Here is a 26,751-nt window from a genome sequence, read left to right on the forward strand (position 1 = left end):
AACATATAGTCACCTGCGGTGTCCCTCAGGGGTCAGTCCTTGGCCCCCTACTTTTCATCACTTACATCCTCCCCCTCGGCCATATCATCAGCCGCTATGGAGTCTCATTTCACTGCTATGCCGATGACATACAATTGTACATGAAATCAGGAACACACAACTCTGCAGCTTCATCTCTATCATCTCCGTCTTCTGCACTTACTGCCTGTCTGGAGGAGATAAAAGCGTGGATGAATCTCAACTTCCTCCAGTTAAATAGTTCCAAAACTGAGGCAATTCTTGTTGGCACCTCACACCAGACCAAGTCCTCCTCCATAACCGGTATAACTATCTCTGGTCATGTCATTCCCCTCGCCACAACTGTCACCAATCTTAGTGTAAGATTTGACCCACAACTCACCTTCGAAGCACACATCAAAAACCTCTGCAATATTTCCTTCTACCATCTCAGAAATATTGCAAATCTCTGTTCCACACTCACCTTAGCAGATGCTGAAAAGCTGGTCCATGCCTTTATCTCCTCCAGACTGGATTACTGTAATGCACTTCTCATCGGGATCTCTAATAAAAACCTGCAGAGACTGCAATATATCCAAAATAGCGCTGCAAGGATCCCGATGAAACATGTTTTTAACACATGCAATTATAACAGCCAAAAAAAGTTGAAAAGCTAAGACCAAGACTCAAGAGTCCAACTAAAACAACCACTGATCACAATAATGGTGACTTTAAATGAAACAGCCAACATCTAAAGCTAAGTTAAGAAAATAACTCTACAAGTAAGATGTAAAATGCAATTTTAGGTTTCAAACAGAGATGGTGATAGAGAGGATAAAGTCACAGATTGTAGCTTTTAACTCTCTCCGGTGTTACTTTTTTAACACTCTGGAGAGTGGACCTATATAAACACTGAGCAGTGTTAATTTAACTCCCGGGATTTTGCAGTGTAACTGAAATAACTAGTCACCATACAAACCACAACCCGATCTCTCCATTAAACAACTCACCGACTCCCCCCCCAGGACTAAAACATTTCGGTTCAGCAGAACCTATGAATTTTAATTAACCGTTTTAAACATTACAAAATATTTGTGCAGTGTTTATTGATGTTTTACCAGTTTTTTATGATATTTTTATGACATTTACTGTAGCACTTTGAGATTAGCCATACATGTTTACAAATAAAATCTATTATTATTATTATTATTATTATTATAAAATAAAGATGCTTTATTGAATAATGCACTGTCAATGCTCGGACCAACTTTGTCTGACTAGAAGCAGATTTAGGAGGTGTTATTATATCAGAAACAGAGAGTGGACACTTATTGTTTTACAACATTATCATGATTTTAATAAAAACTTTGCAATGTAGTCCATCGAAGGCTCAAATCAGCATTTAAAGACAATACAGTGGCAACATAAGATTTTAATAATATAAAAAAAAATAATGTAGAATAGAATAACTAGATAGAATAAAATGCATATAATATGTAAGGGATAATGTATAGGCAGCAGGTTGTTATGGCAGAAACCCCCGATACTCTGATCATGTATCACACTGAAGGGGTTCCTTGAAATAACGTGAACAAGCATTGTCTGCTATGGGGGATGCATTGATGCTATGGGGGAAACGCCTGTTCACTCCGCGATTGAAGCCCACTGGTCAACATCTGCAAAAACCACAGACAAATGGCGTTTGAGCCCGCGAAAGGGCCGGGGTCTACGCCCTTCACAAGTCCGGGTCGAACGCAGAAACTCACCACCATTCGACTGAAGTGCGCAGTCAAATAACTCTGGCTCTGTGACGTTTTAAGCATGGCCAGCTAAGCAATGCTCGTTCCTGTTATTTCAGGGAACCAGGGTTACGTGAGTAACCTTATCGTTCCCTTTCAATACGGTTCTCCTCCCACTGCATCAGTATACAGATAAACATAAATAGTGAGCATACAGGTGGTTTATCCGAGCACACCGTGAATGCATACATATGTAATCAGGCCAATAGAACCTGCGATTGCAAGGCCGGGACTTCTAAGTTGTTAAATCTGACAAATGTGGACGGCGAGGACCAGCCGGCTGCGTCCCAAATGTCTAAAATATAAATCCCTGTAGACCTTGCCCACCATGAAGCCATTCCACGCATAGAGTGAGCCTTAATGCAGAGCGGCGTGCCCACCCGTTTGACCAACGCCAACGCAAGGAGAAGGGTCTCGAAGGGAGGACTGCATAGCGCTTTCAGGACCGTGGATAAATCCCATAATGGAACAGTGCACGGTCGCGGTAGGTTAAGTCTACGCACACCTCTATTGGAAAGCATGATCTTGTCATTAAATTCCTTAGAGTGACCGGCTATAGAAGCGTGTTACGACCGCACTAAAACGTGATGTTGGAGTTTCGGTCGAAAATATCGTAGCGCTAGAATCACCGCCCACATCTGGAGGTGGTTGATGTGTAGCCGAGATAATCGGCTGTTCCACGCACCAAAGGCAGGCTCGCCGTCGCAGTGCACACCCCAGTCCGTCATAGACGCATCCGTCGTCACCACTTTTCTCCTGCACTGAGACCCAGCATTTTTTGAAATCATTTGAGGGGGAAGCGTGCGCCCGCTCTGAACGATATCGCTGCGCGTCTGACCGCAAGTGCCCGCTTCGGCATCAGCCACGCTTGCGCTCTGATAGAGGCGATTCTGAACCCTAAATTATCCAAATGCTGGAGTATAACGGATCTGTGCACAAGAATTTCCCTCTCTGACTGGGCTAAGATGAGCAAATCGTCAAGGTAATTCAATATGCGGATGCTGCACTGTCTCAGCAGAGCGAGAGCAGCATCCACACATTTGGTAAATGTGTGTGGTGCCAAAGATAATCCAAAAAACAGCACTTTGTATTGGTATGCTGTCCCGTCGAATGCGAATCTCAGGAGCGGTCTGTGGTGAGGGGCTATAAACCCCTTCAAGGTTTGTAAACATTGAATGACGATCAGGTGCGCGTGCAGCATGGGGTCAAACTGTTCATACCATTTAGGCTTTATAATTTAATCTAACATGGCTGAAAAATGATGATTTACCTCAAATGAAGTGAGCACAACAAACACAAGCCTCTTTGATATTTGCATTGTCCCAGTCTGCACGTTAATTGCTTGCAGACGTAGATGTTGTATTTTTTTGTTTTTGAGATTGTGCATGAATCGCGAAAACTTAACGGAAGACCTGATGCGATTTTCACAGCCCACAACGTAAGTAGGCATTTTTGACGATACCGGATAATACGCAACTCAATCTGCTGTAATGATTTTTCTGACCCCGACATGCGCAGTGGGAACCGCCTGTGACGTGAACCGTGAAGGGGTCTATTGGGATATGAAAATAAGCGTCTTTTAGATCCACTGATATAAACCAGTCGCCTGGCTGAATTAATGCCATAATTCGTTTGGTTGTTAACAATTTGAAAGGCCATCTGACGACAGCGCGGTTCAAAATGCGTAGGTCTAATATCAGTCTGAGGCTGCCGTCTTTCTTTGGAACAAGAACATAACGGCTGTAAAAGCCTGACTCGCTTTGCGCTGCCGGGACCATCTCTATAAGCGTCCTAATAGTAAAGAGCGCACCTCGTCTCTGAGGATCTGTATGCGATCGTCTGAGACTGTGGTGTGGGGAATGCCATGAAACCTGGGTAGTCTGCGAGCAAATTGAAGCGAGCAACCATTTTAAATTAGGTTTAGAATCCAGCCCGGCATACCGGGGATGGATTGCGAAACGTGAAGTTTTACGGCGAGCGTCGATGTGATTATGGCCGGTGAGCCATGTGTGTGTGCATGGAGGAGGAAATTTGTTCTTTTTGTGAAAAGGTAAAAAAATTTGTTTCGCTATTGCAGCGAGGGTGTGTCCAGCGCCCCAGGAGACTGAAGCATGCAGAACTTTCGAGGGTGGGCCGGCCAAAGCGCTTTACGTGTTCCGAGGATTCTGTGTTTTCTTTTGTTGTTTTTCCTTTTACTTTCTCCGCTATTTTCTCTCAGGGGGGTGCTGCTGGCTGTCTACCATCATTACAATGTACACCTGGATAAGCGTCACTACTATAAAGGTCGGACGTAGACCTGGAAGCTCGGGAGAGAGAGAAAGAGCTTTGTTTGCTTTCGTTTTGGGGTCACGCTGGGTTGTTGGCGTGCCTTGTCCGCTACTGATGAGTTGGAGCCTGAACACAGCCGGCGCCTCCTCAAGCTCGGAGGCGGATGCTGTGAGCTCCACCATGTTGTCAAATCCGCCGGACAAGACCATACCACTGGTGCGCGGCATGAGGCGCTGGTACTCGTGGGTTAACTTAACATGTTGACGGCGAGGAGAGTGAGCACGCTGAGCCGGCGTGAGCTCGTCATCCAGACATCTTTCAGGTTCACAGCTCCGCTGCTTTTTAGGCGGGGGAGCACGGGAAGCGGTGCCTCTAAAGGCTGTGACGCGAGCGCGCAGCACAGCGAGAGGGAAATGCTCGCAGTGGTACAGTCGGCCTTGATGACCGCTGTCTTAGCGTGGGTGGAACCCAGGCAGGTGATGCACTCAGAGTGGATCTACTCCATTGGCAAAGGAGCTCTGCAGGAGCCACAATGCCGAAGCGACATTATAACAACACGCTTCTGCTCTTTTAGAGGACATTTGCTCTAGGAAACTCAGCTCTTTTAGATCCGGAAAGTGGCAGGGGAAGACACCGGGGCATGGATCCGGGGCGAGATGTTCGCGCTGAAGGAGAAAAATGGTGAGTTTCTGCGTTCGACCTGGACTTATAAAGGGCACAAACCCCGCCACCCCCGCCGGCTCAAACGCCATTTGTCTGCAACTCCCTACAGACGCTAACCAAAAGGCCTCAATCGCCGAGCAAACAGGAGTTTCCCCCATAGCGTCAGCTACTGACGCAATGCGAAGTGAACCGTATTGAAAGGGAACATGTTTTTTCGTCGCAAATAACTGAGGTCAATGTACAAATCATTAATAATAAAAGCTATTGTTTTTATAGCATGTTATAACGTTGAACATTCATGCAGAAAAGGACCACACTGTCATTTTGGAAAGACTTTTAGATGCTATGATGATTTCAGTGTATTTGTTCATCAGTATGTTCCTTCTGATGACTTTGAAGACTTTTGGCATGAGTGAATTTCTTCTCACAGATCAAGCAGACGTAAGGTTTCTCTCCAGTGTGAACTCTCTGATGGGTTTTTAAGGAACCTGATTGAGCAAACGTCTTCTCACACCGAGCGCATTTGTAAGGTTTTTCACCTGTATGAATTATCTGGTGTGACACTAAATTGTCATGTCGACTGAAACTCTTTCCACAGACACTACAGTGATGAGGTTTAACTCCAGTATGAAGTTTTTGATGGGCTTTAAAGTGAGATGAATGAGCAAACGTCTTCTCACACTGAGAGCATTTGTAAGGTTTTTCACCTGTATGAGTTCTCTGGTGTCTCACTAAATGTTCACGTTGACTGAAACTCTTCTCACAGACTTCACAGTAATGAGGTTTCTCTCCAGTGTGAACTCTTTGATGGGCTGTAAGATTAGTTTTATGATTGAAACGTTTATCGCAGTGTAAACATTGAAAGAGTTTCTCTTCAGAGTGAATATTCTGGTGTGATTTTAAATGACCTGAATTCCTAAAGGTTTTTCCACATTCACTGCACTGATACGGTTTCTCATTGGTGTGATACGGTTTCTCATTGGTGTGTGTAAACACATGTGTCCTTAAATTAGATTTTTGGCTGAATCTCTTCTCACAGTGAGGACACTTGTATGGTTTTTCTCCTGTGTGAATTCTTTTATGAACATTAAGGGATCCTTTGGTTCTGAAGTAATGGCCACATTCAGTGCAGTAGAAAGGCTTTTCAGCATTGTGTGTCCTCATGTGAAGTCTCAAATGAGATAAGGAGCCAAAATCCTCCCCACACTGCTCACAGTCAAACCTCAGCTGCTTCTTCTCGCTGTGCCCTCCTGTATGAAGTCTCTGATGGGCTTTTAAGGAACATGACTGAGAAAACGTCTCCTCACACTGAGAGCATTTGTAAGGTTTCTCTCCAGTGTGAAGTCTCTGATGGGCTTTTAAGGAACCTGACTGAGTAAACGTCTTCTCACAATGAGAGCATTTGTAAGGTTTTTCACCTGTATGAATTCTCTGGTGTCTCACTAAATGTTGACGTTGACTGAAACTCTTCTCACAGACACTACAGTAATGAGGTTTCTCTCCAGTGTGAACTCTCTGATGGTCTGTAAGAGTAGTTTTATGATTGAAACGTTTATCGCAGTGTAAACATTGAAAGGGCTTCTCTTCAGAGTGAATATTCTGGTGTGATTTTAAATTACCTGAATTCCTAAAGGTTTTTCCACATTCACTGCACTGATACGGACTGTCACTGGTGTGTGTAAACACATGTTTCCTTAAATTCGATTTTTGGCTGAATCTCTTCTCACAGTGAGGACACTCGTATGGTTTTTCTCCTGTGTGAATTCTCTGATGAACATCAAGATTTCCTTTGGTGCTGAAGTAACAGCCACATTCAGTGCAGTAGAAAGGCCTTTTAGCATTGTGTGTCCTCATGTGAAGTCTCAGATGAGATAAGGAGCCAAAACCCTTCCCACACTGCTCACAGTGAAACTGCCTCTTCTCTCTGTGCTCTTGTGAATGAAGTTTCTTCTCTTGTAAGGTAGTAAAGCTGATCTCAGATCTGGTGTAGGTGAAGAGTTTCTCTTCTGTGTGTTTTCTCTTTAAATGTCTCTGTGAGCTCAATGTCTCTCCACCAGGGATGCAGGAAAGAGTCAAGGACGTTATTTCTTCATCCAAACATAATTCACTCTTTACATCTGAAAGAAACACGAAACAATTAAATGATTTTTTATTTACACAAAGAAAGATGAATTGAGATGCTGTATCTTTTTCTATATTCACACAGAGACAGAAGACAGCTCTGGGTCATTGCACATCAAATAAACCAAATTATGGTAACATACACAGCTAAAAAGATAACAATTTTGTAGTTGTACATCTTTCACAATCCGTATTGCATTAAATATGATATGAGGGGCCGTGCGGCTAAAAAAACATACTTCACTTATGAATACATATGTAAAAGCATGCATACACATATATAAACACTCGCATATACATGCATACTGTTGGATGTTTAAGCAAATACCTATGAAATACATGTGCATACTAATGTGAAATTCATACCAATACATCTTAAGTTAGTAATGCATACATATACACTTGTGAATAACTTGAATATACATGTAAACTTAATGCACGCATACACCTATAAAAACTGAAATATACATATAAACTCAATACACGCATACACATATAAACACTCGCATATAAATATAAACTTGATGCACGCATACACCTATTAAACACTCGCATATACATACAAACTTTCAGTATAAAAGGAAGTCATTTCAGTATAAAAGGAAGTCATTTCCGTGTAAAAGGAAGTCATTTCCGTGTAAAAGGAAGTCATTTCCGTGTAAAAGGAAGTCATTTCAGTGTAAAAGGAAGTCATTTCAGTGTAAAAGGAAGTCATTTCAGAATAAAAGTCTCGATGGAGAGCAGGAGCCAAGGTGACCGCAGCTACCATGAAGCAAGCGGGTGCACCGCTATATTTGATGTAACTTGCAGTAATTAACAAAAACCCGAGCCTTATTTGACAGCAGCACTAATTGAACTATTTGATCGGATGCATTTGATATACAGACCGTGACCGGAATGCACTCACAAATCGCGCTGTTATTAGAAATCTTTAACTGTTTCCAGACTGAGCATGGACACAAACAAGCAGAAGACGTTTATAAAAGCAGCTGCCTATCAGCGTGTACGGAATCGAATCAAAACTTGACTTTTAGACCCGCAGTCTGCTTGTGCCATTCCACCCGGTCTGCAAATTAAATGTTAATATTATTCTACCCATTACAATAAATATTAACAGCTCACTCCCTGGATACCCGTATCCACCCGCCAGCCCGCGTGCAGGACTCTGACATGGAGTATGCCTAAATAAAAAAATCCCTGCCACCCATCTAGCCGACTCTTGTAACTCTTGTAATAGACTTTTGTGAATCTAGAAGGACCTCGATCATAGTCTATCACATTACGTCCTGTAGGTTCGTTTGGAATGTGTCTGCCGCACAGCTCCAGTCAGGACAGATCAGCCACCAGCGAGATTAAAAGGTGGGCTTTGTTTAATAAAAAAAAATGTAATGCATTTCTTTATATTACAATAAATATGATGAACAAGTCACCCATTTATCAAGTATCGATTAATTATTTTTACTTAATCCCTTTTGCCTTTTACAAAAAAGTAGAATAGGCACGCATATTCTAAATGTAACCAAAATAATGGCTGTGGCGTTGAAGGAACTTTCCTGTTTTAGTGAAAAAGAAATAAGTTCTATTGCTGTTATTATGTAGCATATATTGGTGATTTTTTGATAACAAATATGACAGTTTTAAACAAACTAAGTAGCCTATTTATTTATTTATTTATTTATTGGCAAATACAGAACAAAGAGGAACAAGTAAAAAGGTAGGCGACACGCCTTTCTACCTTACGACAAAAAGATTAATCATAGCCAACTTAGGCTAAATGTAATTTAAAAATTTCTTTAATTGAATATTTTTTCAAACCGAAAGCCCATTGTTTATGCTTGTCAAATTTATGCTGACTCGGTCACAAAATTTCGTCACACAGTATTTGATATACAGTATTTGTTATATATTATTATTTTATATACAGTATACTAGCCCAAACAATTATGATTTTTGCCATAATCGTGCAGCCCTAGGTATTTTAATATTATTTAAGTAAACTTATTCAAAAATACTAAAAGGGAACAAATGTGTTTTCCCCTATATTTCTATAAAAAAAAATGGTAGGTCTTGTAAAAACATATTTGCAATAGTTTGGAACCCCCTGATATACAAAACACAAGTAAGATTTATCAAGTATGCAGGAGAAACAGATGGAAAAATAAAAATCCTTATATTATTTGTTTTACTTATATATATATATATATATATTGCCAAATAACGTAATGTATGCATACCTTGTGTCAAAAAAAGAACAAATATATAATGGACTTTCAAAATTTTGTTTTACTTGAGAAAACATCACCTTCATTCATATAAAACGTACTTTTTTCCAATAAACTGATGATTTTGGGATCAAATAGATTTTTGTTCATCTTGCAATAAAATATGAATAATGACTATTCATAGACGATAAAATACGGTTTGTAGATCATTTTCCTTTTAGAGGCCGCTCGTATCGCGCTTAAGTTCATTTTAAATCTAGACGCGCAGCCAGCGCACTCAAATATAGACGCGTGAGCGCACTGAAAACCAGAAGAAAGCGGCGCGTCCTGCGTTTTCCATTTGTTTTAGATGTTAATGGACCCTAATGCAAGAATTCTTCCAATAAGTGATCGGGACTCGGGACACAATCAACTTGGGCATAAAGCGGTGGGGACATCACCCGCAAATTGGGGGGCTGCTGTGAGTGCTGGCAGCCTAGGGACAGCAACCTTCAACCCGGTGGCATGACAACACCAGCCCTCGAGGCCAGGAATTCTCCCGGTCTTCCCTATGGCCACTCCGGGCCTGCTACAACGAGAGCAAATCGAGAAGACTGCTCCTTTTCTCTGGGATATGCGGACAACGCACCCAACGCAGTATTGCCCGAGCACGAGGGGGAAAAGTCCGCAGGAGAAACTCTATAGCTTTAATGTAAAAAACCTTATAGACGAGTCACAACAAACGGTCTAACGGAAGCCTTTAGTTGAGCAGGATAAAAAGGGGATTAGAAACGTGCCAAGGATACAATGTACAGTATACATGCAACATATGCAGTTATGTCATTCATAACTACTGGAAACTTTTAGAAAAACTTTTAAGTTATTGATTTTGTTCACTTTCAAAGTTTGATTGTGCATCATGACATACGTATTTGGAAAAAGGGATAATTCAACAAAAAATCATAATTTTATATCTTTCATTAATTTTATGAAATACATTAAACTATATTTCAATGGACATTTACAGGCCCTGAACAAGAACAACTCGCGAGGGGAGGACTAGAAATTAATGCTGCAAATTCAGGGTTTAGGGTGGTTTAGACTTTAGTGTTTTGTGAAACACTAGGAAAAACAATAAAAAATAAGAATTCTGTGTGCTTTTTGTTTAAAGTGCTTGTTTTTATTTTATGTATTTATTTATTTACTGGTGGTGGGGTTGGTGGGCACTGAAGGAGGGCAGTTAACATGTCACCTGCAGTCCAGGTTAGGGTGGATTGCAGACTGCGGGTCTAAAAGTCAAGACCGTTTTGACTCGATTTGAGTGTAGCTGGGTGTGCGGTTTTACCGACTTCATTTTTCTTATTTTACACTGTAAAAATTATTTTGTGGCTTAGTAAATTTAACAAAAAAAAGTAAATTCTATAAAAACATTCTTGTTTTGTAACCAAATTTGAGTAAAAAATAACACAGAAATGGTGAGTAATTCTAAATTAACACATTATTTAGTAAATTCAACTAAATATTTATCATGTAATATTTTTAAAAAGGAAATTAAATTAATTTATTTGAATAATTTTAGTAAATATATCACTAACTAGGCAGTGGACTTGTATACTGTTAAAAATAATTAGCTGGATAAGATTTACTTAAATTAAACACACAACTTTTCGGACCTTCAGCCTTTTTATCCTACCACAGTTCCCCATGTAAAGAATCTTGGGGTTATATTTGACACAAATCTATTCTTTGATAAACAGATCAGCTCTGTTGTTAGCTCTAGTTTTTTCCATCTCCGCTCACTTTCTAAAATTACACCATTCTTGTCTGAGCATTCCTTGGAGACTGCTATCCATGCCTTCGTGACATCGCGGCTGGATTATTGTAACTCTCTCTATTATGGCATTGCAAAATCCCAAATTTCCCGACTTCAACTAGTACAAAACGCAGCGGCTAAATTTCTGAAAGGTTACAAGAAATATGATCATGTTACACCCCTTCTTAGATCATTGCACTGGCTACCTGTGGAGTTTCGCATTGAGTTCAAAATTTTACTATTGGTGTATAAATCTCTAAATAATCACGCCCCCCCCCATATCTATCTATATTCTCTCGTTACAGCTCTAATAGGAGCCTTCGTTCCAATGATCAGTTCCTCTTGCAAGTTCCTAAATCTCGCTTAAAGACAAGAGGTCACCGTGCCTTAGCTGTAGCCGGTCCTACCCTTTGGAATAAGTTACCCTTGGCAATTAAAACGGCTTCTACAATATCAGAATTCAAAAAGAGGCTGAAAACTTTTCTTTTTAATTGTGCTTTTACTTGACACCGAAGGGTTTATTTTGATTTTATTTTTTATGTTTTTTTTATTGTATTATTTAACTAGCCATGGACATCCTGCCTGTTAATTTGTGTTGTCGTGTGTTTTAAGTTTTATGCCTTACTATTATGTTTTTACTGTATGCCTGATTATGTACAGCACTTTGGTATGGTTTCAACCTTTTTTAAAGCGCTTAACAAATAAAATGAACTTGAACTTGAACTTGAACTTAAATTGCATCATTTAAAGTAAGTTTTACATGTAACTTTAAGCAATTGCTTTAAAAAAATGTAAGCTTAAATTGCTTAAAATTCATGTAAAACTTACTTACATGGAAAGTAAATGCAAAAATAATGCACTAGGCCTATATTTAATTTTTTTTATTAATCCCAGTGTATAATTTTTTTCAAAGTACACTGAAAAAATAAAGGTTGGATTTACTTAAAAATATAGTGCATCATTTTTGCATCCGTTTTTTAAAGTAAATATTACATGGAATTTTAAGTATGAAATTGGTTAAAATTTCAAGTAAAAAAAAAATTTGTGGATGCAAAAATGATTAACTATATTTTTAAGTAAATCCAGCGTATTATTTTTTTACAGTGTAGTAAAAAATAAACAAGCTATTTTTATTAAGGAAAAAATTGTTTTTTATAACAAATGTAACAGTTTTAAACAAACTAAGTATTGATTTATTCATTAGCAAATGCAGAACAATGAGGAGAAAGTAAAGGTAGGATACACGCCTTTCTCCCTTTTATGATTTAAGGATTAAATGTCATTTTTAAAACGAGAGCGCATTGTTTATGATTGTCAAATTTATGCTGGCTAGATGAATGCAGAACCAACAATATCTTAAGGCATTTTGTCATGAAATATTAGATTTATTTATTCGTATTTATTGACAATATGTTCCTTTTTTATTCTCTCGTGTTAATTATCACGATTGTCTTTTTCGTGTCACTCAGCGCGAATTTCTATAGCCTATATTGTTTTCCATTAACACAAATAAATACTGTATATCAAATACTGCGTGATGAAATTTTGTGACCGAGTCAGCATAAATTTGACAAGCATAAACAATGGGCTTTCGGTTTACTTTTTTTTTTTAATTAACGAAATTTTAAAATTACATTTAGCCTAAGTTGGCTATGATTAATCTTTTTGTCGCAAGGTAGAAAGGCGTGTCGCCTACCTTTTTTCTACTTGTTCCTCGTTGTTCTGTATTTGCCAATAAATAAATAAATAAATAGGCTACTTAGTTTGTTTAAAACTGTCATATTTGTTATCAAAAAATCACCAATATATGCTATACATAATAACAGCAATAGAACTTATTTCTTTTTCACTAAAACAGGAAAGTTCCTTCAATGCCGCAGCCATTATTTTGGTTAAATTTAGAATATGCGTGCCTATTCTACTTTCTGTAAAAAGCAAAAAGGATTAAGTAAAAATAATTAATCGATAGGCCTACTTGATAAATGGGTGACTTGTTCATCATATTTATTGTAATATAAAGAAATGCATTACATTTTTTTTTATTAAACAAAGCCCACCTTTTAATCTGGCTGGTGGCTGATCTGTCCTGACTGGAGCTGTGCGGCAGACACATTCCAAACGAACCTACAGGACGTAATGTGATTGATCATAGTCTAAGTTCTTCTAGATTCACAAAAATCTATTACAAGAGTTACAAGAGTCGGCTAGATGGGTGGCAGGGATTTTTTTATTTAGGCATACTCCATGTCAGAGTCCTGCACGCGGGCTGGCGGGTGGATACGGGTATCCAGCGAGTGAGCTGTTAATATTTATTGTAATGGGTAGAATAATATTAACATTTAATTTGCAGTCCGGGTTAGGGTGGAATGGCACAGGCAGACTGCGGGTCTAAAAGTCAAGTTTTGATTCGATTCCGTACACGCTGATAGGCAGCTGCTTTTATAAACGTCTTCTGCTTGTTTGTGTCCATGCTCAGTCTGGAAACAGTTAAAGATTTCTAATAACAGCGCGATTTGTGAGTGCATTCCGGTCACGGTCTGTATATCAAATGCATCCGATCAAATAGTTCAATTAGTGCTGCTGTCAAATAAGGCTCATGTTTTTGTTAATTACTGCAAGTTACATCAAATATAGCGGTGCACCCGCTTGCTTCATGGTAGCTGCGGTCACCTTGGCTCCTGCTCTCCATCGAGACTTTTATTCTGAAATGACTTCCTTTTACACTGAAATGACTTCCTTTTACACTGAAATGACTTCCTTTTACACTGAAATGACTTCCTTTTACACTGAAATGACTTCCTTTTACACTGAAATGACTTCCTTTTACACTGAAATGACTTCCTTTTACACTGAAATGACTTCCTTTTACACTGAAATGACTTCCTTTTACACTGAAATGACTTCCTTTTACACTGAAATGACTTCCTTTTACACTGAAATGACTTCCTTTTACACTGAAATGACTTCCTTTTACACTGAAATGACTTCCTTTTACACTGAAATGACTTCCTTTTACACTGAAATGACTTCCTTTTACACTGAAATGACTTCCTTTTACACTGAAATGACTTCCTTTTACACTGAAATGACTTCCTTTTATACTGAAAGTTTGTATGTATATGCGAGTGTTTAATAGGTGTATGCGTGCATCAAGTTTATATGTATGTGCGAGTGTTTTTATATGTATGCATGCATCAAGTTCATAAGTACGTGCGAGTCAAGTTTATATGTACGTGCGAGTGTTTTTATGTGTATGCATGCATCAAGTTTATATGTATGTGCAAGTTTTTTTATATGTATGTGCCAGTATTTTTATGTTTATGCGTGCATCAAGTTTACATATATATGCAAGTGTTTAATGGTTGTATATGCATGGACAAAGTTTATATGTATGTGCGAATGTTTATATATGTTTGCGTGCATCAAGTTTATATTTATATGCGAGTGTTTATATGTGTATGCGTGTATTAAGTTTATATGTATATTTCAGTTTTTATAGGTGTATGCGTGCATTAAGTTTACATGTATATGCAAGTTATTCACAAGTGTATATGTATGCATTACTAACTTAAGATGTATTGGTATGAATTTCACATTAGTATGCACATGTATTTCATAGGTATTTGCTTAAACATCCAACAGTATGCATGTATATGCGAGTGTTTATATATGTGTATGCATGCTTTTACATATGTATTCATAAATGAAGTATGTTTTTTTAGCCGCACGGCCCCTCATAATATGATGCAATCTGGGAATAACCATTGGATGTCATGAAGAAGGATTTATATAAAGAAATCAAGTATAATCTATATGCATATAACCGGTTATGTGTATCAATTAGTTTACCATTATGTATTTAGGTTGTTCTTTTATCAATATGCATTGCAATCATGTGTTGGAGAAGTAAGGCATACATTGTGAAGGTCTACCGCATAGTTTAAGGGCCAATCTCATTTCTCTGTCTTACCCCTTCCCCTTTGTCTTCGTCTTCCCCTTGCCCCTCGAAACCGAGTACCCAGCTAGAAATAAAAAGTTCTAAGAACGTTCCCTGAAAGTTCCCAATGTTCCCAAAAACATTCTGCCAACGTTAAAAGTGTCCAGTTTTCTTTAAGTTCTAGGAACGTTTCTGTGTTGTCTGAACGTTAGAGTAATGTTATATTTACCATTTTTAAACGTTATGACAATGTCATGTTTTAATGTTCACATAATGTTTAAAACAACAACTGTTTATTATATTGACTTGTTTAATTGTTATGTAAATGATAGAGAAACATTGCATTTTATTATTTTATAAAACATTATTTCTGAATGTTCAGTAAATAAATTGCTGTAACACAATTCACTTATTAGGTTAAGATGTTGATGTTTTGTTTCATTTTAAGTCACCATTATTGTGATTAGTGTTTGATTTAGTTGGACTCTTGAGACTTGACTTTTTGCTTGCTATTTTTTTCCTGGTTGTGTTAACTTTGTGTCAATACACCACATTTGTTATGGAAAGTTAATAGTGTAATTCTGTGGTGCTTGGTACATAATGGTAAAGATCATCACCTAATTCATTTACTAATCAAAAGTTTATTTTCTGTCAAAAACGTAAATGAGATCCAGTGCTTTCACAGCAGTTTGTCATTAAGGAGTTTTAGAAACTTTGGACAAAAAATATCCACTGTATAATTGGGATGCACAAACATCAAGAATCAGACTATGAATCTCAGTCATGGTGACAAATAAAATTGTTTAAAAAATCCTTATTTATCCATGCTGCAGTGCATGCTGGGAGTCCTGAATGAGATTTGTAATTTGTTAATACCCAGCATGCATTGCAGCATGAAGTGTTTCAGTTAATTGTCACCATGGTTGAGATTCATGGTCTGATTCTTGATGTTTGTGCGTCCCAGTTATACAGCGGATATTTTTGTCCAAAGTTTCTAAAACTCCTTAATGACAAACTGCTGTGAAAGCACTGGATCTCGTTTACATTTTTGGCAGAAGATGAATTTTTGATTGGTGGATGAATTGGGTGATGATCTTTACCATTATGTACCAAGCACCACAGAATTACACTATTAACTTTAAATAACAAATGTGGTGCATTAACACAAAGTTAACACAACCAGGAAAAAAACTAGCAAGCAAAAAGTCAAGGGTCAAGAGTCCAACTAAAACAAATACTAATCACAATAATGGTGACTTTAAATTAAACAAAACATCAACACCTAAACCTAGTAAGTGAATTGTGTTTTCTACAGCAATGTATTTACTGAACATTCAGAAGTGGTGTTTTGTAAAATGGTAAAATGCAATGTTTCTCTATCATTTGCATGGCAGTTGAACGGGTCAATGTAGTGGACGGTTGTTGTTTTGAACATTGTGTGGGCATTGGAGCGTGACATTGTCGTGGCGTTTAAAAATGGTAAAATGTAACATTACTCTAACGTTCAGACAACAGAAACGTTCCTAGAACTTAAAAAAACTGGACGCTTTTGACGTTGGCAGAATGTTTTTGGGAACATTGGGAACTTTCAGGGAACGTTCTTAGAACTTTTTATTTCTAGCTGGGAAGATGCCGTACCAAGTATGACAATGCTACATTCAACTGCTTTTGAAATACGATGTTTTTTTCACTTCCTGAAAAGTAACCGCTTTGGACATACGTGAGTTTCATCGGGCAGCGACGACATGTATATTGTACATTAAAGGGCCCATGGCAAACAGAGGATAGAATTGCTACTTTGTAAGTTTGAGCAAAAATGTGTCGTTTTGGGTGTGTCATTTAAAATGCAAATGAGCGGATGAAGTGCAAACACTGATTGTTACAAAGGTATGGCTTTGGCGCCCTCTAGCTGTCTTTGACGGACCTGCCAGCACTGATTGTGCACGTGAGAAATCCGCATCTCATTAACTGAGGCACTCTGACAGGAAAGATCGTCGGAAAGTTGCTGTGCAGAGTTTGTGGTGGTTTTTACGAATTGTGTGCGTCCATTTGAGAAAAGTGAGTTTATTATTGTTCCGTTTATGTTTAATGTTGATGACATATGTGTATATCTAGGAACAAATAAGTATTTCATTAGGAAATTCATTTATAGGAAATGTGTATAATGTCATGCATAATCCTGTGGCATTAGTAGATGATTAACGGAATTGCTGACTTCTTATGCCTGCTATTTAGACATGGTTTTATTATTTAAACGGTTATTGGTTATTTGTTTTGTACATTTTGTACTTAAGAGCATTGTATTTACGAGTTATACTTTGTTTATTTGTATTGAGACAGACATAATGCTAAGTTTATATACCTTTATAAGGATCAGTGCTTAGTTAACCTGTAATCTTGTTTGTTGTTTTATAGTACAAGTAAACTGTTGTTTTGTTTATTGCAGCCACACACATTCACGCCTCTAAACTACTGAATGAAAACCTACATTATACTAAGCTGAGCTCCTATTACACTGTACAATTGGAAGTCTAATGTATGTCTGTGCTGTTGAAGGATTTCAGTAAATTAGTCAAATTGATAACTGCCTCCTGTCATGCGTTCTGACCGACGTCCCAGGGCGAGAACTATAGCCTCCTAAGCGCCTGCGGTTCTTTCTCCTAAACACTGATCACAATGATGGTGGTTTGTTGTAATTGAAATTCAATTGTGCTGTCAAGTCCTTCTTTTCTCTCTCTTTCTCTCTGCACTAAATGGCAGTGCTGTGGTTGGATAGTGCACATTAAGGGGGCGGTATTATTCTAATAAGAGCTCCTTATGACATCATAAAGAGGGCCAAATTTCAACGACCTATTTTTGCTCACACCTACAAAGTAGCAATGCTAACCTCTGTTTGCCATAGGCCCTTTAAGTTTATTAAACTAATTATCAGAAGTATGTGGTACATAGGGTTGGGTACCGAAACGCGGTGCCATTATGGCACCGAAGCCTATATGGGCGGTACCTACCGGACCGAATCAGAACACAGATTTCGGTGCCTCATTTCGGTGCCTCTTAATGCATGAACGGTTGACTGAAGTATTTTGCTCTCTGTAGCGCAAAAAGCATAATCACACAAGCACAGCACACTCGCTAGTTAAATTATACTGCACTCATATCTGGTGTAAATAATTTCCTCACTTACAAAATTCACGTGAATGGGAAAGTCGGAAAGATTTGATAATACAGAGGATTCAAGTTTGATTTCTTCGCTTATGTGAGTTTGTTCATATTTTACATTATTGTAGTTTTATATTGGTTTCCATTTTTTTATCAATCATTTGTTTTGAAAAATCTAAGGATCTTAGAAGTATTTATGTTATAGGGCGGATGAAATGTTTTCCGTCTATTCGTTTTTGTTAAACGTTTGGTTTAATATAAGCGAGTCATTTTACATTTTTATTGTTGTTCTGTTTTAATAAAAAAAAAGAACAAATAAGCATTCGTAGTAATGAAAATTATGTCAATTAAATCTTTCATTTATTTGTGTTTTAACGCAGATACCATCCCTCGAATTCGTTTTATTAATAAACAAGCAATATAAGCAAATTTGTCATTGGAGCTACTATTTTATTGGAGTTGAGTTTTTCGTTAAGAGTAATAATGAACAAACATTTTAAAAATTAATTTGATTAATAAATGGAAATATTAAATAATCTAATGTTAAAGATTAAATAGCCAACTTTTAAACTTCTTTGCCAAATATATTTTCATTTAAAATATGCGCTGTGTTTAATAAGTTTAAAATGTGAAAAAATCCTCATCTGCACATCCCTAATAAAACAAATCGAACAAATTTTGTATGAATATATGTCCAGGTTATTTTTATATTCTGACTTAAAAGAACAATTTGGAAAATGAGATCCTCAGAGGAGCGCGTGAATGCCGCAATTGATCTGACGGCAGCTTATTTTATATTTTATATGGTTTATAAAAAAAGGGAATATCCCGCACATTATTAACTTGCATAAAGCATAATTTTGCAACTTAATAGTGTGCGGGATATTCCCTTTTTTATAAATGTTTAGTGGACTTCATTGTCTCTTCATCCAACGCACCTAACCGGAACTAACAGGTGTTAGACATTGTTCTTCTATTAAATATTTTATATGGTAACATTCCTTCAGAGAATTTGCTAAAACGTATTACCTCACTTATGTTTTTATTAGTATGTTTTTTTTATTAGTATTACACGCATATAAGCTGATATTGGCCTGAGATGGCCCGCGGCAGTCACGAGTGTCAAGTTCATCGGAGACAAGCAGAAAGCGTCAAAACGTGAATGGTTTTACAAGCCGAAAAGAAAATATTTTGGGTGAATTCCAAATGCCGTTTTGCGCCATTGAAGGGCACTTCACGAAGAGGATTTCGCATGAGCAGTCAATCCAAATAAAGAGAAAAAGACGCTGTATTTTATTGCTCTATTTGCCAAGTGTGTTTAATTAGCCACACTATGAGACACACAATTGCGCAACTTTCTCTAGAGTTCTCTAGCAGCTGCGCAGGCCTTAACCAATCATTGAACAGATTATTAACAACCAATCTTAGAACATTTTTCTGAGCTCAAAGTGGAGTGTTGAGAAGATTTTATTTAATTCACAAATCAAAAATTTCATAAAAAAGAAATCAAGAATACAGGTCTTAAAAGATGATGGTGCTTTAGGCAAATCATTAATAAACAAATGACAAACAGAGAAGAATTTTCATTGTGTTTTATGCTGTACTTTCATCTACCATCTTTCTGTGACTCTTTTTTTAAAAGTACCGCTTTAGGCACCGTTTAGGCACCGGAACCGTTTTAAAAGTATCGATTTGGCACCGGTATCGAAAAAAACCCAAACAATACCCATCCCTAGTGGTACAACATGTGTTTAGTTTTTTTATTGATATTTCAGAGTTTTCATATGTGAGGTAATCTTACTGGGAGTGAAGGCAGTGCGTATGACCGCTTGATACGAGAGACACATTCTATTTTTAAAGGTGATGTATGCATGTTACTTTCAATCCTGGCATTAAAATAATAATATTTACTGAGCAGGTAATCTTCATATTGTTTTAAATGATATATTTCAGGGACTCTGCTTTAACAATGATTTAGGATAATGATTTGTTATAGTGTTTGTTATAAAGCATATACATGTATATTTTACATTAAGTTTATTAAACTAATTATGAAAAGAATGTGGTACAACATGTGTTTAGTTTTTTTTTATTGATATTTCAGAGTTTTCGTATGTGAGGTAATCTTACTTATGCTGGGAGTGAAGGGAGTGCGTATGACTGCTTGATAGGAAAGACACATCCTGTTTTAAAAGGTGATGTATGCATGTTACTTTCAATGCTGGCATTAAAATAATAGTTATTTACTGTTTAAACATTTTGGAGATTGTGTGTGTGATCTTGTGGCACATTTACTTGTGATAACAGAATTATTTTTGTCTATCTGTTGTAGGTGGATCATGAGTGAAGCTCTGCAGGTCTGCCATTGGCTTGATAACAGTGAATTGAGTGAATTCAAAATATAAATAAATCTTTTACCAAGCATTCACCCATTTACTGACAAAACGGGTATCTTGAGCAGTCTCATATTAAAACTTCTGTCAAATACAGTATGTAAGCAAATTCCAGGCTAATATTAACTTGTTTTGTCTCCATGTCTTATCCTTTCTCCCATCTCCAACAGATCCAAATCTTGTTCAGCCTGATGCTCAACCTTGTATGATGATGACCACTGCAAGGTGATGAAGATCTGTGTTAATCACAGCCTGCGTCTCAAGATCAACATGACAACGGCAGACCATCTCTTATATTACTCTTATCTGACTAAGGGGCGGTTTCCCGGACCAGAATTAGCTTAATCCAGGACTAGGCCTTAGTTTAATTAGGAAATATAACTAGTTTTAACAAACATGCCTTACTAAAAACATTACCTGTGTGCATTTTGAAGTAAAACAAAGGGCCCTGATGTATTTTAAGATGTGTAAGTGCAAGTTGTTTTCAGTTTGGAGAGCTCTTAAAAGTGTTTAAGTCTAGGACTAGTCTAATCCCTGTCCGGGAAACCGCCCCAATATGTTCAACTTCATTGCAACAAAACAAAGAACATTGGATGGAGTATTGGAGTATGCACAATGATCCAGCAAACAAAATAATATGGCCTTTTTTGGTGAGATTCTACAAACATTGACACAATCCTATTGACTTTTATTTTTACAGTTAATTCATTTGTATTCTATGTCATCGATCTGTTTGTGCTAAAATGTATACATCTGAATGTAATGTCAATAATATGTTAATATTCAGGATTTATTATCATTTGCATGTTTTGATGTTGCATGTCATGATTGTATTAATTTCATGTAATTGTTGTCTATTTAAAATGATTTTAATTGCCAAATTCTATTGTTAATTTATTTAATTTTGAAGCTGTTATTTAACATCCATATCTTATTTGTGTAGTGATTTGTTATATTTGCATAATAATTAATATATTTATTCTGATTGTGATTTTAATGCACATATTTATTATTGTATGACACCTCATGTAATGAAAAAGTGAAAATAAAAGTATGTTCTGATGTCTTGCAATTCTGTTTTTAAACTGTTAAACCTTATAAAGTGCTATAAATAAGAAAAAAACAAATAAAAAATAATCCTCCTGACTGCTGATAAATGAAACGGTTCACTGGGCACCACTGAGGTTCTATTTAGCACTTTTTCAAGGCAAGGTTCTATATAGAACCATCTAAAAAAGGGTTCTATATAGTACCAGAAAGGGTGCTGCTATTGTTACAAGCCGAAGAACCCTTATTTGGTACTATATAGAACCATTTTTCTTAAGAGTGAACCCTATATGAAGAGTTTGGTTCCAAAATGCAATAAACACCTTTTTTTTTTTACAAAAAATGAGTTACCACCAAAATCAGTATTGTATCAGGTCAGTAAATTCTTAATTTTACACAAAATCTAATATCCACCGTGTTATTCTGTTACATTTCTCCCTTTTTCCCAAAACGCAATAAATGCCAGTCCTCCTTCTCTGCAGTATGCAATAAAGCCGCTCCACCAATTACAGCGAACCATTCCACGCATTGTAAACAACAATGGCGGCGCTTTGAATACACACGGAATCCTACTGTAGATTTCCAATAAATGAAGCCCTAGCTTGACGCTTTATCCACTCCCTTCGTCCAAAATCCACATCCAATAATCCACAATACCACTCGTAGAAAAAACTATATCCTTTACTTGGTAAGGAACAAAAAACTTCAGCACAGGAATATTACAGTAAATAAAAAATGATTATTTAACGACCAAAGAGAGAGAAAGGTCAAAAACTATGCGGCTCCACTATCCGCTTGCCTGACTTAATTTCAGTAAAACTTCACAACTCTCGTTTATCAATCTCGCGAGAGTATTAGTCATCAAATATCCGTGCATTTCAAAGGTAAAGGTGCAATAACAAGTATTATTCTCAAAATATCCCCAAATAATATAAATGCACTATAAATTATCCACATACATTTTAGATAATTACACAATTAACTCATAACTTTTACACAATTTACATAACTGTAAATATTAACTGCATTAAACTGTAAATACTGTAAATATGCCCCTTCAATATCCTCCACATAAATGAATCATGAAAATTACTATTTAACGCATAAATTAAAATTATTTATCAACTAACTGCATTTAGGCTCCTACACCTACTTTGTACTTCGTGATCAACAAACAAACAAACAAAAATAAAATAGCACTTTTAATGGCTTTGATAATCCTGTGGTGGTTTTCTGTGGCGAGGAAGAAACTTAAGCCACTCTGACACTCGATCGGGCGACGGAGAAATTCTCACAGGACAGCATAGTTTCTGTCATGTTAACACATTGACCCCAGGGGATCTTATGAAAAACGTTACATTATTTTACGCGAAAATCGAGCACGCTAAAACTGATTGCTGTCAAAAAAGTTCAGCAATGACGGTCCAAGGATGACAGCAGCAATGACAGTGTTATTAATATGACAAAGTAAGTGTTTTGATTGATGCCATTAATGTTTATTTTTTTAATCAGTGTATACCACTATAGTCAACTAAATGAATATAACATGGCAAAGATGAAGGCACATTTAAATATTGATTCAATAAATTTATACCATTTTGAAAAAAAAAATCCTCATTGATTTATTGCATTTTGAGGGGGGGGGAAATCAGTTTTTCGTATAAATCTTTGAAAATCAAATTATGGATTTGAACTTTTATGTTTTTATAACCTAAAGATGCTATGTGAAAGTTTGTAACAGAAAATAGTGTTTTTTATCTTGTCACTTTCTTGGTATAGAAAACACGTTTTTACCGAAATTAGTCAAAATGGATTTATTGCGTTTTGGAACGAAACTATTCATATATACCAACCATAGTACAGAGAGAGGCAAGCTGATCTTGCAGGATCTTCTCGGGGCCTCAGTTGGTTCACCAGGAAGGACTCTGCTTTTTTGTCTGGATAATAAAAGTCTATCTTTTGAAAATTAAACTTCCTGCTTTAGTATTTTATTCTTAAAGAACCCAAAAAGAAAACCACAACAAGTGGCACCCCAGATGGGACTGGAAAAGACCACAACAATGTGTTACACTGGAACATTTTCAGGAAAAAATTAATTAAATATCATTTTGTTGTCAAAACTGAGTTTTCATTAAATGATAATAAAAGAACAAAATATCAAAGCAAAATTCACTGTTTAGTGCAGAAAAATTGTTATTTAAAGTGACAAGTTGGAAAGAGCGCATCTTTAAAAGATACCTCGAATATGAATACTTGTATACTTTTGAAGCAATATCGCTCTATATCATCACGACTATGACTAGGCCAGTGGCACAAGAATGCAGGCTTGATATGTAAGGGATAATGTAGAGGCAGCCGGTAGTTATTGGGAAATAAGCCCCGACAGTGTGATCAGGACCCGACGTGAAGCGGAGGGTCTTGTATCACACTGTCGGGGCTTATTTCGCGATAACTACCGGCTGCGTCTACATTATCCCACTTATTACACGGCTACTTGGCACATAAGGGAAAAAAATGGACATGAATATGAATTTGAAACATTTTAGTGGCATATTTGTTTTAAATTTACATTTTTATCCTTCCGCGAAACTTTGCACAAATGCATAAAATGATTGTAATACCTTATTAAGATCCTCTGCTTCTGCTACTTGTCTGTCCCCATTTTTTCTCTTTTAGCAATTTGAGAAGTTTTATTGCCATTCTGTATTTTTTTGTGTGTGTTGGCTTCGTAGCTGTCATGCTCTATTTAGTCAAGTTCAGTCTCAGTAAGCTCTCTGTGTCTTGTCTTTGTTTGTTCTTCGTAGTTCAATGTTCGTTTTTTCGTCTTAATTGGGGAACCATTTGAATCGTCCAAATCTATCCACTCTTTAAATGTTTTTTTTTTTCCGTACATGTTAAAATTAATGTCGAAATTTTCCATTGTTAATTGTGGTTGTCCAGTGTTTGTCACAAGATGGCGCCAAACGGTAATATTTGTTGTCGCGGAGGGATTTTAAGCATACAAGTAGTACCGGCTATGCGTTATTACTTTGGAGCGGATATTATTTGAAAAGAACGAACCTGCAAATGTCTCAACTGACCAATCAGAATCAAGCATTCCAGAGAGCCGTGTAATAAAGAGCAATATCACACGCTTACGATAACGATATTCAGGGGCGTCGGACTGGGGGTAAAACCAGTTCTGATTACCAGGGCCCCAAAGGAAGAGAGGGCCCTTGAAAAGTCTGGAATATATTATGGGGTTGGGACATGGGGGCCCCTCAGGACTGCCTATGTATAGGGCCCGAGATCTTGTGCAACGCCCCTGACGATATTGCTTTTATACAACAGTTTCACTGCACAAATTTGAAAAAGAAAACAACAGAATGTTTTTATAAGCCTCTTTGGTGAGGAACTACTGTCTATGGATTAAACAGAAGCTCCAGATAAAGAGAAAACAGTTTTCATTACCACATTTTACTATGGTAAATACTATAGTTAATTTTCCACACATTCTTACTTCTCTTATCACCTTCATTTTGATCTTTCATTAGCATGATTTCTGTAGTATTCTTCATGTATGTTACTCTCTGTGAAAGTATGCTCTCTGATGCGGTATTTTTTATGAAATTACCTCACTGTAGCGTTAATACAACAGGCTTTATTGCAACCTTTTGACGTCATGTATAGTGATGAAAAACAAAATGGCAGCCTCCGATTAAAAAAATTAGTAAAGTTTATTAAAACCATAGACTGTAAAAAAGATGGACGACGCCTGTTCGCTCTCTTCCATTGGTGAAAAGTGAAGCCGCCAGTGTTCCGATATGGCGCAGACATCTTGGGTCTTGAGTCTGCGCAATAGCGATTTCGGGATCAGTCATGCGCAGCAGTGAGCAGGAAGGGAAGGCGCGAAGTCAAAACCCCGCCCTCGCTCTCGCAGAATGTGCATATCACACGATATCACAGCTGTCAATCATGACATGACATCTCCGTTTTATATTATTAAATAAGTAACTAAAAACAAACTTATTTTAAAAACAAACACTTGAATTTACATCAGCGTGATAAAAACTACAGTTAATGACAGAAACCAGCTTCGGAAAAAAGATAATTGAAGTGTAATTAATTTTTTTAGTTGGTCTCAAGTCCTATTGAATAACATGGTGAGGCGGGCTTTATGACCTATACTGGGACCAGTCACTGGGGGGGCGATCGAAACGTTTTGGCTTGTGCGGCACGCTTGATTAAAACTATGACATTTGTATTTCTTTATTTTTCATATTGTTAATCCCTGTTTAAATCTATTAAACCATACATGTGTTTATAACCAGGGTGCTTTTAAACAATCGCTCACAGCTTTCCCACTATTAACCTACAATTGTTTAAATTTCCCAGATCGCATTAAATATGGTAACATTTCTAGAATGAGATAAACAACCTTTTGGGTCTTTTTTACAAGCCAACATGCCTCAAAAAGATGTCAATCTCTCCTTTAAGATTTTGACCTTCTTTTTTTGGTTTATGACTTTAAACTCCATTTTATCAAACAATGACAGAATAAAAATACAACTATAATTGAGGAGACATACCTGAGAGAATAGAATCATGACCATCATGATGTTTGTCTTCATATTTATCTGCTATGGCTTCTGTTTTAATCTGCATTTGGTTCCCACTGTCCATCTGTTTAACTGAACACATCTTGAGTTTGGTCTGCAGGATCTGCTGCTGTTCTCCAGCGTTACAGACAGAATCCAGAGACTCTGTGGAGGTTTGATCAGTAGATTCATCATCCTGTAAGTCCTGATCAGTTCCTGATTTACAGCACATCACATCCATCTTATCATCAACACTAAAATACACAAAGTTTGAGAGTCTGTTTACACTCAATAAAACATTCAAGAGAGAAAAACACTGAGGATACACAAACACATCACACGCTCGCTCGCTCGCTCTTTCTTTCTTTCTTTCTTCTTCTTCTTCTTCTTTCTTTTCTGGCGGACTGGTGAACTAAGCACATACCGCCACCTACTGTTTCGTACTTCCATTTCCTCATTTCATATACATTATGAAAAAAAAAAAAAGAATTCCGGCATAAGCTGACGCTGCGTCTCCAGCTCCTCCAGCCCATACACAAAACCCTGTCAAATCAAACTGCCCTTAAACAATTTTAAATCCTATAATTTAATCCTATACTATATATAAATTCCATTAGCACCCTATACCCTAAGCTATCTCTATTAAATTCCACACCTAAAATATACCCCAAATCTAAATCCTTTTGTCCATTATTATTAAGATACTCCATTAATTTTGTTCTCTCTCTCTCTTTCTTTCTTTCCTTTTTCTTTCTTTCTTAATTACTTCTTTCTTT

At 37.1% G+C, this 26,751-nt stretch overlaps 1 protein-coding gene across 1 annotated transcript; it reads right to left on the bottom strand.

The window, feature by feature from the left end:
- Window positions 1–1,325: 1,325 nt before the first annotated feature.
- On the bottom strand, window positions 1,326–26,346 carry LOC129445304 (uncharacterized). The gene is made up of 2 exons (XM_055206484.2): window positions 25,967–26,346; window positions 1,326–6,844 (listed from the first exon to the last, which is right to left on the bottom strand). Exons 1-2 carry the CDS (start codon window positions 26,214–26,216, stop codon window positions 5,082–5,084), a joined length of 2,013 nt encoding a protein of 670 aa, XP_055062459.2. The 5' UTR covers window positions 26,217–26,346; the 3' UTR covers window positions 1,326–5,081.
- Window positions 26,347–26,751: the final 405 nt, after the last annotated feature.

The sequence above is a fragment of the Misgurnus anguillicaudatus genome, chromosome 3, assembly GCF_027580225.2.
Source record: "Misgurnus anguillicaudatus chromosome 3, ASM2758022v2, whole genome shotgun sequence".
Taxonomy (NCBI): Eukaryota; Metazoa; Chordata; class Actinopteri; order Cypriniformes; family Cobitidae; genus Misgurnus; species Misgurnus anguillicaudatus.

Bases quoted from the DNA above. Each gene is read 5' to 3' on its own strand.
- LOC129445304 (XM_055206484.2), bottom strand. From the start codon at position 26,216: ATGGATGTGATGTGCTGTAAATCAGGAACTGATCAGGACTTACAGGAT. The intron at 6,845-25,966 runs GTATGTCTCCTC...TGTTTCTTTCAG, and splicing joins TCATGATTCTATTCTCTCAG to ATGTAAAGAGTGAATTATGT.